This window comes from Hemicordylus capensis, chromosome 2, assembly GCF_027244095.1.
Source record: "Hemicordylus capensis ecotype Gifberg chromosome 2, rHemCap1.1.pri, whole genome shotgun sequence".
Lineage (NCBI taxonomy): Eukaryota > Metazoa > Chordata > Lepidosauria > Squamata > Cordylidae > Hemicordylus > Hemicordylus capensis.
In genome coordinates this window covers 248,491,546-248,507,426 of record NC_069658.1, presented here as the reverse complement: position 1 = coordinate 248,507,426, position 15,881 = coordinate 248,491,546, and the positions used below count along the sequence as shown (strand labels likewise).

The 15,881-nt window shown below is 45.5% G+C and overlaps 1 protein-coding gene across 9 annotated transcripts in view; it reads right to left on the bottom strand.

Moving 5' to 3' along the window:
• LOC128345755 (zinc finger protein with KRAB and SCAN domains 8-like) overlaps positions 1–15,881 on the bottom strand; it is a 48,932-nt gene that overhangs the window by 20,269 nt on the left and 12,782 nt on the right. For 8 of the 9 annotated variants that reach the window (XR_008316632.1, XR_008316631.1, XM_053298172.1 and 5 more), the window contains 4 exons: positions 14,130–14,250; positions 12,073–12,155; positions 11,389–11,515; positions 10,940–11,047 (listed from right to left, as the gene is read on the bottom strand). Coding sequence is in view for 7 of the 9 variants with exons in the window: in XM_053298172.1 (XP_053154147.1) it covers positions 10,940–11,047; positions 11,389–11,515; positions 12,073–12,155; positions 14,130–14,250 (439 nt within the window). In the remaining 2 variants the exon portion in view is untranslated. Of the gene's footprint in view, positions 1–954; positions 2,771–10,939; positions 11,048–11,388; positions 11,516–12,072; positions 12,156–14,129; positions 14,251–15,881 lie in introns of those variants that run through there. The other variant, XM_053298175.1, reaches the window with a different exon arrangement.

The window sequence follows — 15,881 nt, the reverse complement described above, 5'->3', positions numbered from 1 at the left end:
AATTTACAGAGGACAAATATTTGTTTAGCCATTGATCATGCCACATCGTGACATGGGGCAAAGTACTTTCCTACACTTAAAAGAAAACAGTTCTAAAGAGCAGGTTCATAGCTCCGTGGGAAAGCACCAGTTTTGCATGCAGAAGAACTCAGGTTCAATCTCTGGACCCACAGTGAAAAATTTCCAGTAGAAGCACTGAGAGAAACTTCTGTCAAAGACAAGAGGACTGAGTAATGAACTACAGCAGGGGTGGGGTGGGCAAATGCAAGGCTTTTGGGGGCTTCCAGGCCAGCACAAAATGGCGGCATGAGGAAGTGGAGCCAGTTGCAAAATGGCAGCTTGTAAAAATATTTACACTGACAGAAGCAGGAATTTTAACATCAAAATCCCCAAATTCCCAGAGAATATTGCTGCAGGTCAGGAGGGGAGCAAGATCGGCTGTCTTGTATGGGAAGAAACTGGAGAGAAATTAATGGCAGAGAAAGTAAAAGCAACTCAGAGAGATTAAAAATGGCGAACCCATGGCCCCACTCATTTAGCCAATCAGATCTGCAATATTGGCTGATAGGAAGAGGAGAGATGGGAAGCTCAAACACCCATAGCGCTGCTTCAGGCCAGCCTCAGAGCTACCAGTAGGCCCCAAGCTACCTAATGCCAGGATATAAAGGAACTTCAGTGATTCAGCTCAGAGGACATGGAGACTTTCCACTGGAGAGTAGGCAGAAGAGGAGACAGCCATGACAGGAACAATGCCCTCAAATTTGGTTTATTCCTCATCTCACACATGCTTACTCATTATCAGTAAGTCCCAATATGAGTTTAAAAGGAACAATTTCCCAGTAAAGATTGGTATTATAGTCCTCATTTACCTGAGCAGTGAGAAGTTCAAGGACAAAGCCACAAAATCTACTTCCCTTTGTAAGAGTGAGAGAGAGAACACAGGAGACTTTACAGTGTCTCTTTTGTCATAATTGTTTATTTAGCAGAGAATAAACAGACATGCTTAACAATTCCCAACACTGTGTAACTGGCTAGTAAATTTTTTTATACAGAGTACTTGTAACTCCAGAATTCAAATCTTATTAACATCCTACATGGATCACTATATCTTTCCAACTGAAACTCTTCCCACACTCAGAGCATTCATAAGGTGCATGTACTCTAAGAACATCTCTCTTCAGGAGAAATTTCTCCCACATTCAGGGCATGTGTGCCCTCTCTCTGATCGGGTTCACACATAAAGGTGGCAAGTACGTATGGAAGAGCCACCGGTTCCCACTGGAAACAGCCACTGACTACCTTGGACCCACTTCTTTGTCTGTAAATTTCCACTGGAATATTTCTTTTGACACCCCATGTATTGCACCTGTTCCACTCTCAACCCATCCAGAATTTGCAATCTCGGTTTTCCTTCTCTTCCCATAATCTGTAGAGAGAGGAAAGAAGACACTTTTCTGTGCTGTTTACCTTTTGTTTTGATGTCTGCTACCAACTTTTCTGGAGAAAAGCCCATAAAAAGAACAATGGTTTAATCCCTAACAGGTTTACTTATGTCTCAATAAAGCTAATAGTAAAGCTACTATTTACTAGAAAGTATGTCTAGGCTTGCACCTTCAGTTGGTCTACTTATTACTGACAAAATGAAATGTAATTTCTGGAGTTCTTTAAAATTTCATATTTGACCTCTAAGTATATTAGAGTTTAGCAACCAGACGTTTCAGGGCCCAATCCAGATCTCAATGGGTGCCAACTGGTTGCCCAGTTGCTAATTTAGATGGTAAAGAGGTATGGGAAAAGTGGAACCGGTGGCAATAGTTACAAGCCAGTTGTGGGTGGCAGGCTAGCACTGGTCAGTACCCATCACCCTTCACTAGAGGGTGAAAGTAGCCCTCTAGGAAATATAGTTGCTGACCAGAGAAGCTCCACCAATCGGATTTATGGATGCTCTGGTGCTTAACCAGTGTATGGTCAGGTCCTCTGTAAGCAACTCATCCTTCCAAAATAAATGTTCCCCACACTTGTGGTGCTGGTGTGCCTTCTCTCCTGAATGAGTAGTCCAATGTCTATTGGACACTGGTGTACTTTCTCCCTCACTTGGAAGATTAATACTCTCCTGTGTGACTTCTCCGATGTCTCATCAGATCTATTCTGTGTATGAAGCATTTCCCACATTCAGGGCACTCGTAACATTTCTCTGCAGTATGAATTCTTAGATGTCTTGCCCAATTATCTTTCCTTTGGAAGCTTTTCCCACACTCAGGGCATTTGTAAGGTTTCTCTCCAGTATGAATTCTCAGGTGTCTTGTTAAGGTTCCAGAAGTAAAGCTTTTCCCACATTCTGAGCACTGATGCGATTTCTCTCCGGCAGTGCCTCTCCGAGGTTTATCAAGGTCTAATTTGGGCTGTAAGTTTTCTCCCAGTGTGGGATATTCATTGCTTTCTTCTTCAGTATGTTTCATAACAAGTCCCGATTTGTAGCAGTACCTTTGATCATACATGGAGAACAGTGGATTCTTTTCTCTTGTGCACACTGCGTATGTTTCACTACAGCCAGTTTTAAGACCTACATAATCAACAAACTTGCTGGGTTCAGCGCAAGCCTTCACCACCCCCTTCCTTCGTTCTCGGTTGGACTGGTATCTTTTCTCCTGCAACTCAGCTGTCATCAACACATTCTCTTCAGTTCTTTCTGCTAGTGTCCTGGGTGTTTCTGGCTCATTTCCTCCACATTGAGAATTCTCCATCTTGATCTGACTTCTCTTCCTGTCACCTGCAGAGACAAAAAGGGAAAATTGTCCAAGCTCTGGTGACCTCGCTCCAAGACTCCTACTTGCTTTCTTTCCCTTTTGCTCCTTCACCAGCCAGTTCAGGATCTGTCTGCTATACTCATCTTTCTTTCCTGTCTCTTATGATCATGTCACCTCTCACCTTCTATCCAGGATGGTGTTTAGGAGCCTTTTATATAATACCCAAAAGCCTGTGCCATGGAAAACAGAAGACCGGGGAGAGCAAATTCAAACACCCAGTCAGTCATGAAACTCACTGGGTGACTCTGGGCCAGTCACCTTTCTCTCAGCCTAACCTACCTCACAGGGTTGTTGCAAGGATAAGCATAGCTTGGAGAAAGAACATGGTATAAATGAATATTGTAACCCACAATTATAGAAATAAAGCAAAAGTAGCTTGAAGAGAAGACTAAAGGGAGACATGATAGCCATCTTCAAATATTTGAAGAACTTGGGGGGATTTTGTAGTTCAGTGGGTGTGTGCAGAAGGTTCAATCCCTGGCATCTCCCGGAAGAGCTGGGGAAGACTCCTGCTTACGAGCCACTGCCAGCCGGTGTGGACTGTTTTGAGCTAGATGGACCAATGGTTTGACTTGGCATAAAGCAGCTTTCTATGAAGGGCTGTCACATAGAAGAAGCAGGAGACATTCTCTGTCGGGGTTGGGGTGGGGCAGGACTAGAACAAATGAAATTGCAAGGAAGCAGATTTAGGCTAGACATTAGGAAGACATTCCCAACTGTTCAACAGCAGAACAGTGGTGCACTCTCCTTCACTGGAGGCTTCCATACTGAAGCTGGACTGCCATCTGTCAGAGATGCTGTAGCAGTCTCCTGCTCTGAGCAATGGGCTGGACTAGAAGACCTCCAAAATCCCTTCCAAAGTCAACATTCTTTGATTCTGTTAAGTCTTCTCCTGCTAGCCACACAGGGAAAGGGAGGAAGCTAGGCAAGGCGAGGCAAAGCCAAAGCTCAAAGCAACAGTTTCTCCATTTATGGAAGTATGAGAAGAGGATGGAACTGTATGTGTGTGGCTTAACCAACCACTGAACAATTTCCTTTGACAAGTACTTCTGAAAACTACATTGAAAACTGTTAATTAAATTACAATTTGCACCCAACTGGCTGTCCCACTGCATTTTTTTTGGTAAGGACTTATTGCTCCGTCCGAAACCATGTGTTACAGATACCATGTACATGGTGTACCACACAGTCCTCATCCAGTTAACCAGGACAAACCCAAACCTGCATGTCACGCAACAAGATGACTTCATATGAAAAAACCCATCCATAACCCTTGCCACAAAGTCACCCACACAAGCAGGAAAAAGAAGCTGAAGCAAACTTTTATTTGCAGGTTTGGTATAAAATGCACATTGCTAACTGTGAGAAGATCAAATTCAACATAAAACGTAAAAATACAATAAAGCCGAAGGGAATGACAAATAAGATAAGGCTAAAAGTTAACAGAACCATGCTGGCTGAGTATGCTTCCTTTTCATACCCATTCTGCTCTGTGATAGGAGATACTTAAGAGAGCACCTTCTCTGTCATGAACCCTGTTGCCTATTAAGATCATCTGGAGAGGTCCGGTTATGGTTTTCGCCAACTGGTTTGGTGGCAACTCGGGACCAGGCCTTCTCTGTGGCTGCCCCAGGGCTTTGGAACGCACTCCTGGCTGAAATAAGGAGACCACATCTTTAAATTTTAATGTGTTTTTCCCCCTATTATGATTTTTATGTTTATGATTTTAAATGTTTTATATTTTATATTATGTTTTAATTCTGTACACCGCCTAGATATTTTGATATTAGGCGGTATATACATTCAATAATAAATAAATAAGTTGCCCCATCCTTTGGGGGCAGAACACACCTGAGAACATGTTCTCCAACTTCCCAGAGAATTATGGAAGTGTGGGTCTCTCAGTGCTTATTGTACTGGGGAAGAGGGGAGTGCCTTCAGAGGGAGAATCAGGGACAGGCACAGAGGCAGCTCTCATGCATAATGGGTAAGAAATCCCTAAGGGATTCCTGTCCAGCTTGAGGCCTGGCCCTTGAACTCCCAACGCTTCTCATGGAAGGGCCCCTGAAGCTTAGCCAAAGTGTCCCTTCCAAACCCCTCGGAGGACCTCTCCATTTCATCACACATGGCACGACAATCATGAGCCTTCTGGTGGCACTGCGGCCAGCCTTTCCACTGGATGATCACAGGTGGCCATCTTGGCTCAGGCAGCCTCCAAACCGCATTTGCCTATACTCTCTTCAGAAGTCTCTTGTGTGTTCAGCACCGAAGGTGCGCTTTGGCTTTCTGTTGGGGCAAAGACAGAAGTCAAAGACAAACATTATCAGAAGGCATAACAGTAGTAACTATCAGAGTACATAAAATAAATAAGAATTAGAAACATAGGAGGCTGTCTTATTATAGAGTCAGACCACTGGTCTACCTTACTTAGTAGTGTCTACACAGACTGGCAGCAGCTCTCCAAGCTGCAAACAGGAGCCTCAATCCTACCTGGTGATGCCTTCTGCATGCAAAGCAGGTGCTCTACCACTGAGCTATGGCCCTATCTCAGTATGAAGCAGCTTCCTATGTAATGTACTGAAATAGGGCCATAGCTCAGTGGTAGAGCACCTGCTTTGCATGCAGAAGGCATCACCAGGTAGGGTCGAGGCTCCCGTTTGCAGCCTTGGAGAGCTGCTGCCGGTCCATGAAGACACTACTGAGTTAGATGGGCCAGTGGTCTGGGTCCGTAATAAGGCAACCTCCTATGTAAACTACTGAGTCAGCCCACTGGTCTATTTAGCTCAGTATTGTTAGCAGCTCTCCAAGGTTTCAGGCAGGAGTCTTTCTGAGCCCTACCTGCGGATGGTGCCAGAGATTGAACCTGGGACCTTCTGAGAGCAAAGTAGAAGCTCTACCATTGAGCTATGCCCCCCCCATATACTATCAGAGAGCTGGAGGGGGCCTCAGAGGCCATCTCGTCCAACCTATGGCTCAATGCAGAGAATCCAGAGCCACAGCATCCCCAATAGACTGGTGTCCAGCCACTCTTCAGTGAGGGACAACCCACTCTCCCCTTAGTGAACTGGTTCACTTGTCAAGCTGCTCTTATGATTAAGCAATTCCTCAGACAGCAGAGAAAGAGTGATGCAAAATTGCTTATTTTTTAGAAACAAATCCCAACACATTTTGAGATGTGCCCACTTCTTCAGGGGAACACCAGGGGTGAAGAAATGTTGGCTGAGTTAATCAGCCAGACAAAATATTTTTTTAATTCATCCTACCATGTTGGTACATTGCTCATCAGGACTTTCCCCCACTCTTCAGGCATCATTTTTCACTCATCTCAGACTAAGTAGCCCAGTCCAACACAGTGTGAAACCTTTCTTTAACAGTTACCTGTTGGGATTTGTTTCTATAAGCAAACAGTTTTGTACCACTCTTTCTCTGCTTTCTGATCTTTGCTTGTCTGGTGCCTCTCTCTCTTGTGTATAAGCAGTTTCTTGTCATGTTCAATGAAAATAACTTCTGCTCATCAGAGTAGCCATTGGGGTAGCAGAGAACAAGTCTCTGCCCTCTTCTATGGCACAGACCTTCAGGTGTTTGAAGAAGGCTCTAATATTATCAGTGTTATGTCACCATGCAAGAGAAGGTGGGAAGGAGAAGGTACACATTGGTGGGTCAAACCTGAAGTGGCAGATTAATTTGGATAGGTGTATGCACCTTTCACCCATGTCAAGAACAGCAGCCTTAAGTACATTTTAAGACCACTTCTTGCAAATGCCCAGTTGCTTCCCAAAGCAACAGTTATGCTGAGCATCAGGAAAGCATTATTACTTGAAGTAAGCCATGACCTGTTCCAAAGAAACTTACAATTCATGTGGCGAATAGCAGTTAGCGATGACGCTCCTGCAGATGAGCATCCAGCATCCAAGCCTACAGAGCGGTGGGTGTGGAGGAGGTTAGACAACTTGCAGCTAATGAGGCAGGATGTGAACTCAGTGAGTGTTACAGGAAGCTATTTGTACTATTTCAGAGCACAACTTCCTTGCAGGGGCGGGGGCAGCAAATACATCTAGAGAACGTGGGCATTTAGCAGGGATGTTGGCTTAGATGCAAAAAACCAAACAACAAATACCCATGCAGGTGTGTGTGTGTGTATTGGTGGAGGGGGAGGTGGTATCAAGGCAACACAAACCTGAAAGTGCTCTTCTGCTGCAGAAGGGAAGGCTGCCACCCTCGGGCCTCTTCAATCCTGGTGTTCCTGAATTCTCTGCTTGAACTTGGGAAGAACTTTCTTCTTGATCAGTCATGTTCTGCAGATCTTTGTGGCAGTGGTCGACAACATGAGGCCAAATTTCATTCCCAATTAACCGCACCACCACCAGATTGTGTTTGATGCATGGAAACTGGTTAAGGTGGTCAAAGGAGGGAGACACTTGCCTTGTACCCAGTGGCAATTCCCTTCTACTCAGTGTTTGAAACCCCATTGGAGCTCTTTGGCCTTTAGCCGGCACTGCTTCCAGGATGGTTCATAACGGCAGGCCCTCATCTCATCAGAGATCTGCTGGAAGTGGGAGACTGTCCTGAAGTTTGAGGCAAAAGCCTGTTGCATGGCATTGTCTCCCCAAATCTGAATGAAGGCACGGGTCTCGTTATCTAGGGATGACATCTGACTGCCCGCCCATAAGGTCCTGAGTGTGACAAGAAGAATACCAGGAGGATGAAGTGCCTCCCATGGTGCTGGGTGCGGCGTTTGAATACATTGCTGAAAAGGGTCCTGTGCCAAGAGGACAGTGAGTGCAGACAAAGCGAGCCAGACCTGAAGAAAATGGTGCAGTTAGTCCAAGCCAGCCTTCTAAAAAGGATGACAGGAACAAGTACAGGTGTGTCACATGTAACTAGGGCAGGAAGAATTGCAACGCTAAGTAGATGTTGGTCACAGGTGCATAGAACAGGATTTGGTACATTGTGCTCTCCACAGCACAAGACAATAGAAACACACAACCACAAGAACAAGCGTTAAGGGAGACACAGGTAAAAGCCAGCAGACACATCAAGACACAGGCAAAAGAGGAAGCAGGTCTTTATTGCCATGAGGGCCTCAGCCCTTCTTTGCATGTAGGAGGCCCCAAGTTCAATCTCACACATCTCAGCTAAGCAAAGGTCTCTCCCAGATCTGAGGAGGGATGTGGCTGTAGACCAGTGGCAGAACATCTGCTTTGCATGCAGAAGGTGCCAGGTTCAATCCTTGGCATCTCCAGGCAGGGCTGGGAAAGTTTCCTGCCTGGAACACTGGGGAGCAGTTTCCAGTCAGAGTAAACAAATACTGATCTATATGGATCAATGGTCTGACTCAGTAGAAGGCAGCTTCCTATGTCCCTAGCTTGCTGCCCAGCTAGAGCCTTGCTCTAAATGGAAATGCTTGATGTCCTGTCTTCTGAAATTACAACAGGCACAACCTATACACATGCATCCATAAGAGCTTTAAACTTGATTCAGTGTGTCTAAAAAGCAACCACCCAACCTCAATACCAGCTTCTGCAAAGTATTCTGAAATTACATGGAGCTACAAAAAGATGTAAGCCGATCTTTGCTTGTTCTGCATATATTCATCCAGCCCACTTAATCAGCCATTTCCAGGGGTGGAGGATACACATTTCTGCCCCCTAGAAGGGAGCAGAAGCAACCCATGGTAGTGAGGAAGACAGAGGAGCAGAAGAGACGGTTCACCAGCTAGCCCCTGCTTCTCTACTGCTGCCATGAAAAGGCAAGGGAAGCCATCCAAGAGCTAAGAGGAGGAGCCAATATAATATCTCAGCCCTAGTCAGATGACTCCACCAATTTTGAACAAATGATATCTGCCCATTCTTATACAGGTGAGCTCCAGTATCTGTGGGAGTTCCGTTCTCCACGATGACTGTGGATACAGCATCATTGAGTCAAGGGGACATGGGGGGTTAGGTTCCTGGAGGTGCTAGAAAAGGCAAAAAATAGTGGGAAAAGGCCCCAATAACTGAAAAAGGGCCCGATTGTGCTCTGTGGTCTCTATATATCCAGCAATGCCTCCTAAAGTCTCAAATCTGGTGTTTTCTTATGAAAAACCACGTGGTTTTTTGTTTTAACAAACAAATTTAACAAATGAGCCACAAAATGGCTCCTCTTCTCAAAATGGCAGCTGGAAATGACGCCGGAAATCATTTCCCGCAACCCTAATCCATAGACATGGAGAATTTATTTATTTGTTTGTTTATTTATTTATTTAAACATTTTTATATCGCCCAAAACTTACGTCTCTGGGCAGTTTACAACGGAATAAAAACAAAGTAAAACATTTGTTGGGGCTTTGTGAACCTTTAATGCTTTGTGAACCTTCTCCTACCTCCTGCCCAGCATGTATGCAGAGGTCACGTGTCAATTACCTGGACACGGATATGCAAAACCATGGATGTTGGATCCGCTAACAGCGAGGTTTGCCTGTATTCTTATGAACTTTTTCATACCGCACATAATTATTCCATCTATGGAATTCTCTGTCACAGGATGTGGTGGTGGCCACCAGCTTGGATGGCTTTAAGTGGGACACAGACAAATTCAGGTCTTGATAGCTAGAAGCTACCTCCAGGCTCAGAGACAGGATGCCTCTGAATTCCTGTTGCAGGGGAGCAAAGGCAGGAGAGAGGGCATGTCTCCATCTCCTGCTTGTGGTCTTCCCAGAGGCATAGGGTGGGTTAATGTGGAAAACAGGATACTGGGCTAGATGGGCTTTTGGTCTGATCTAGCAAAGCTCTTCTTAGGTTCTTATTTGAGCACCTATTTCCAGAACCGGGGGACAAATACCAGGCCTGACCCAGTAGGAAGTAGAAGCACCCCATGGCAGCTTAGAGGAGCAGGATACACTTTTTGGCACCCAGTCCCTGTTCCTTTATTGTTGCTATGGCAAAACAAAGAGCAGCAAGGCAACGGAACATCCTGCTGTTTTATTGTTGATGTCCTTGTTTAATTATATTTTTATTCTAATTAAGCCACCTTGGGGCACTCTCCAAGTGGAAAGGCAGGATAAAAATCCCCTAATTCTGCTAACCAGGGGCTTTCCCTGAAGGCAAACTTTACTGCGGGGGAAAATAGCTTAAGTTAAAGTGAGTTAGGATGACAGCCTATGCAGCGCCTTTATGCGCATGCAAGTGTACATACACAAGCATAAATTGGAGGAAATCTGGGCCGTTCACATTGCTGCCACTGCTACCCCCAATGCCTTCTGCTTCCCTATTCCTCCCCCTCATGCTTCTGCTGCCCGACACCTGCCCAGCCTCTCGCAGGCTTGCCAAACTGGCCGAGCAGCTCAGGAGGAACTCTGTGCAGCCTCTCATTGCAGCCTCTCTATGAGCGAGAGAAGAGGGAGTCTGTGCATCCACTTGTCTTGTTGACCTGCTGGCTAGAAGGGCAGCGGGGCAGAGTGCAGCTTCTCTCTTGAGCAAGAGAAGGGGGAATCCATGCAGCCTCTCTGGCAGAGCGCAGTTGGAACTGTGCTCAGCCCATCTTGCTGGCAGGTCGGCAGGACAAGAGGCTGCACAGATTCCCCCTTCTCTCGCTCATGAGAGAAGCTGTGCTCAGCCCACTGCCCATCTAGCCAGCAGGTTGGTGTGATGAGAGGTTGCACAGCATTCCTCCTGAGATGCTCGGCTGGTTTGGCAAGCCCGCATTTTGGCTAGATGGGCAGCAGAGGATGAGGAAGAGGGAAGCAGAAGGCAGCAGGATGGTGGTGGCAGCAATTAAGAAACAGGATATGCCGAAGCATCGGGAGGTGTGGGGGGGGGAGGTATTTAAGAGAGAAACATTTTAGCACAGAGATACAGCATGCTAAGCCCCAATCTGCAGGAAAAAAGATGAACAATAGATGACCAGTGGCTTGCTGTCTCCATACTGACATCACTGTAAATCCCACCTACCCCATATGAATGCACACCAACACTTAGCATGGGAACGCAAGGTAAAATTGCTGTCTGGGAAAGGCCCAGGAGAAAGTTAGAAGATTCTGTGCAAAATAATCCTGCGAGAGAAGAAGCAGAGGTCTTCTCTCCAGGCCCTCTGATGGAACCTCAGAGTCTTCTCCAAGTGCAAGAATCAGCAAATAGGCTCTTCTAACAGCTTACCTGCATCATGGCCTGGGTGTCTCTCGTTTTGCATGGGAAACTGAAGAAACATCTCCTCCGTTTTTTCTGGATGGGAGGCCAGGTCAGGTTTGGGAACCAGAAGTCCCTCTGGAGAGCAAGAGAGAGAAGCAGCAGATTACTGATTGAACAAAGAATATTCCTGGATTCTACCTTATGACTTTTCATTTCCTAACTGATGTCAATGAGCAATCAACGAGGAAAACACAAACAAATTGAAACAGATCGATGACGACGACAATGGTATCAAGCTTCATCTATATCAGGGGTTCCCAAGTTTGAGCCCCCAGATGTTGTTGTTTGACTACAACTTCCACCATCCCCAACCACAATGGCTGATTTTCTGTACCCATAAAATGGTCATCGGTTTTTCAGACTCTCAAAACTGCAGTCAGTCATAGTGACCTTTATGGAGTGGAAGAGCTCCTTACCCAAAGACTGTGCATTCCCACCATTCTCCTGCATGACTTGCCAGAACATGGTCTGTTGACCTGGCTGTGCTGGAGTCCGTTCCACCATGTGCAAAGACACGCCTGTCTCCTTGAGGCTCATCAGTTCCTGAAAGACAGGAGAACATGATGCTAGATGTATGTATTGAAAAGGGCATACCCTGCTTTCCCTGCAGACTTGATGCTGGCATCCATGTTAGTGGGTGTGATCCACATAAGGGGCGTGGCCAGCCACAGCATGCCACTTAAGCCGGTATCATAGCCACCCAAAGCATGACTCCAACTAATTTGGTAACTATGTGGATCAGTGGTGGGGATGAGAGCTAGGGAGTGAGTGCAATTGCCTTATGTCTTATGAAGCTTCAGTAACCAGTACAACTACTAGAAGAGACTTTAAAACTTCCATCTGACTCTTCTGTCCTGCCCTGCTGAAAATGCAACACTCCCGCCCCCGCAATCTGTCTCATCCACACATGCAGCAGAATGAAAATTCTGCTGAACTGTAAACTCACACTAAGCTTCATCTTTAAAACATCCTCAGAAGAAGAAATATGGACATGCACCAGAAAGTAAGAACCGTTCTTTCTAAATAAAGGTGAGAGGAAAGTGGGCCTTTACCCTTTTCCACATACAAATCCAGGCCTTGCCCACTGAAATGCCACATACCTCAGTCAGTGGAGTCTTGGCAGTTTCCTGTCCTTCAGGAGAAGGCGAGATATCAGAATGGCTGGGACATTTGCCTCCACTGCCTGCAAGAGACAGTACAAAGGCTGTAAGAAGCGGAGCGCAAATGGGTCAATGCCATGATTGCTGGGTTAGCTAGAGACAAAAGAGGATGACAGGCAGTGTTCCCTAACAGGGATTCTCAGATGTTGTTGACTACAACTCCAAGAATCCCCAAGCATAGGCTATTGAAGCTGGGGATGCTGGGAGTTGTAGTCAACAACATCTGGGAATCCCTGTCAGCGGAAACACTGATGACCGGAAAGGAAACCTGTGCGTTTGGGAATGGGGTCTTAGCTCAATGGTACAGCATCTGCTTTGCATGCAAAAAAGCCCCAGGTTCAATCCCTGGCATCTCCAGTTACAGCTGGGTAAGACTCCTGCTTGAAACCTTGGAGAGCTGCTCAGTGTAGACAATACTGAGTTAGGTGGAGCAATGGTATGACTCATTATAAGGTAGTTTGCTATGCTCCTAAGGTCCCAGGTGCAATCCCCTGCATCTCCAGGTAGTGCTGGGAAAAACTCTTTAGTTAAAAAAACCCAAACAAAAACTGTGAGCCCCTTCAGGACAGGATTATTTATTTTAAAAATGATGTAAGCCACTCTGATTCTGTTGAAAAGAGCAGGATATAAATTTAAAGAAACAAACTTCCTGGTACACAAATGTTGTTATTGTAGGTTTCCCAGCTGGGATTTAAAAGCTAAAAGGAAGACCCCTCTAATGTTTAAATCTCTAGCCCCACAACTTCTCAGTTGAACAGGGGTTGGGGATTTAAAAGTTAAAAGAAATCTAACCCAGGAACCTAATCTCATTTCCCCCAATGAGATTAAAGTTTTCAATACTGGGGTTTTAGCTTTCATAGTACTTTTGTGGAACACTACCTGCAGTATCCGTAGGTCTCCTGTACAGAACAGTGGGGAATTTTTAAAATGCAGCTTTTCATTGGCATGTTATGAAGCATGCATGGCCTGTTGTAGGAGGATGAGGAAGTCAAATGGATTGAACCACTTCAGAATGTGGGCAATGGAACCACAATTTTGAATGCTCTTCTGCATCATTACTGGGCAAGGGGTTGGACTAGAAGACCTCCAGGGTCACTTCCAACTCTCATTCTATGTTCAGCAACTTTCTGCAGACAGAAATCCAAGACAAGAGATGAGAACTGGGCTACAACCTCTCCTCCAGTGTGTCAGCTCTTCCTTTTTACGGATGATTAAAATAAAATCCAGAAGTCATTCCCCACCCCTGCAATCGGAAGTCGTACGGTCCATTCCACCACCTCGCTCTGCTGCATGTACAGATACAGCCAAAGTCCCACTGTGCTCTGCAGACTTCAAGAAAGCATTTTTACAGGGCATTTTGTAGTACTTGGTTCACACGTCATGGTGAACTAGTGGTTTGGCTGAATGGCCAGTTCCGGAGTGTGTGTGAGAGCCCAACTTCCAATGTTGGGAAGCCTATCAACATTGAGTGTGTCATGCAAACCTGCCAATGTTAGCATATTTTAGTTATTTTTACATTTATACTCTGCTCTTCCTCCAAGGAGCCCAGAACAGTATAGTTAAGTCTATCCCTACAACAAACCTGTGAGGTAGGTTAGGCTGAGCGGCTCATAAGTGACTGCCCCAGAGTCACCCAGTAAGCTTCATGGCTAAACAGGGATTTGAACTTGTGAATTCCTGGTCTTACTCCAACACTCTAACCACTATAACACACTGACTCTCATATCTGAGAGTCAGTGGTCCGGAAGACACATCTGTCGCTCATTTCAAATCTTGACCACAGGTGCCAGCTTCCATACCACAATCAGGGCAGAATATGCCAATACTGGCAGGTTCACACAACACACCCAGTGTCGGCATAGCCTTCCTGACAATGGAAGTCGGGCTTGCGCATAGACCAAGAACTGGCAGTTTGGTCGAGCCACCAGTTCACTGTGACGTGTGCTCTAACGAAGCATATGCAGGCCTGCCGCCTTAAAACCTCAGCGAAGCCTTACCCAGCATATGGATATCTCCGTTGCCGCTCTCCTTGGCTTCTTTGTAAACCTCTCTCTCATCAGCATCAGAGGAAATCCCCTCAGCATCCAAAGAAGCCCCAGCTATTTCCTGCAATGGCTCCTGAAAGAGCAATGAAGATCCTATTCAGGACAGAGCCGGGAGAGTGAAGTCCTACTTTTCACAGTCACTTTCTGCCCCCCTGAAGCCTATTCATTTTGGAGGTATAGTGTAAGAAACTAGTTTTTGAGTCATAAAGCTTTCAACTTCTCATGAGGCCTACTGAGTGGCATCACTACGAATACCAAGGAGGGCTGCAAATGCCCAGAATATTAAGGAGAAGCTTATTGACTGAGGGCCATAGTTCTCACTTTAGGAACGCTGCTGTGGTGTAGTGGGTAAGAAAGTGAGTTATGGGTCAGGACTTCCTTGGTTCGACTTGTGAACTCACTGGGTGGCAGCTTCCCAGTGAAAAGTGGCGGATAATAATATGAACTACCTTACAGGGCTGTTGTAAGGATCACAACAAGATAATACATTCTGAGCACTCCAAATTGCTCCACAAATGCCAAGTATGAGTGTAAGACCCTGAGTCTGAATATCAGACGAGTCCTTCTTGCCATGTCAGGTTGGGTGAAGTGAGGCTGAAACCTCAGACAATGTTTTAAATAACATGAATTTAATGAATTACATAAAATGAATTTGCTGCCACAAGGTGTGGATGGTTACTAAAAAAGGAGTAATTTCCCCCCCATGCTAATTGATGGCTATTAGCCAGGTTAGCTTAACAGAACCTCAGTATCCCTATTCGCACATTAGCCCTATTCAAATGTTATGTTCAATGCAAGTACAGCCTGTGTATAGTGAACACACGTACAGATCTGCACACACATACAATTCTTCACATTTTATGTTGAACGCAGGTATGGCAGTACACTTCCTATTTGTATCCTGCATGTGAGGTGTCTTGTACTCAGGCTCACTTTTAAAATGAAATAAAGTTGTTCACACAAAAGCAGGCACATGTGTGCAAGCACCTGAATGCATGTACAACATTGGTTTAAACAGGGCTATTATGTTCAATGCACGTACAATCTGTTTACAGTGTACTCATGCACAGATCTGCACACACTTACAGTTATTCATATATGTTGAACACATGTACAGCAGTAAATTTCCTACCCATACCATGCATTTCAGGGGGCCTGTACCCAGAGTTCACTTTTAAAATGAACGCAAGTAGAGTCATTCACACAAAAAAGTGTACATATGTACAGATCCGTACTCCTGTTCAGCATCATGTCTGAACAGAGATAACACTAAGAGCAAAGTGGGGACAGCTGTTGACTTCACACCCACTTCTCAAAACCTTTGGCTGGCCATGGTTGGCCAGGATTGTGGATTAGATGGACCCTAATCAGAAATGCTTGACTAACAAGCAGAAGGTTGCTGGTTTGAATCCCCCCGCTGCTACTATATCAGGAAGCAGCTATATAGGAAGATGCTGAAAGGCATCATCTCAAACTGCACAGGAGGCGGCAATGGCAAACCCTTCCTGTATTATACTAAAAGAAAACCACAGGGCTCTGTGGGTGCCACGAGTCGAAATTGACTTGATGGCACACTTTACCTTTAATCTGACCCAGAAGGCTCTTATACTCTTGTGGGGCAGCAGGTGGTGGGAAGAGAAAGACAGACAAGCTGGTCTTCTCTTCTGCCTTTAACAGCATGGAAATAAGTATCATCATCCAAAA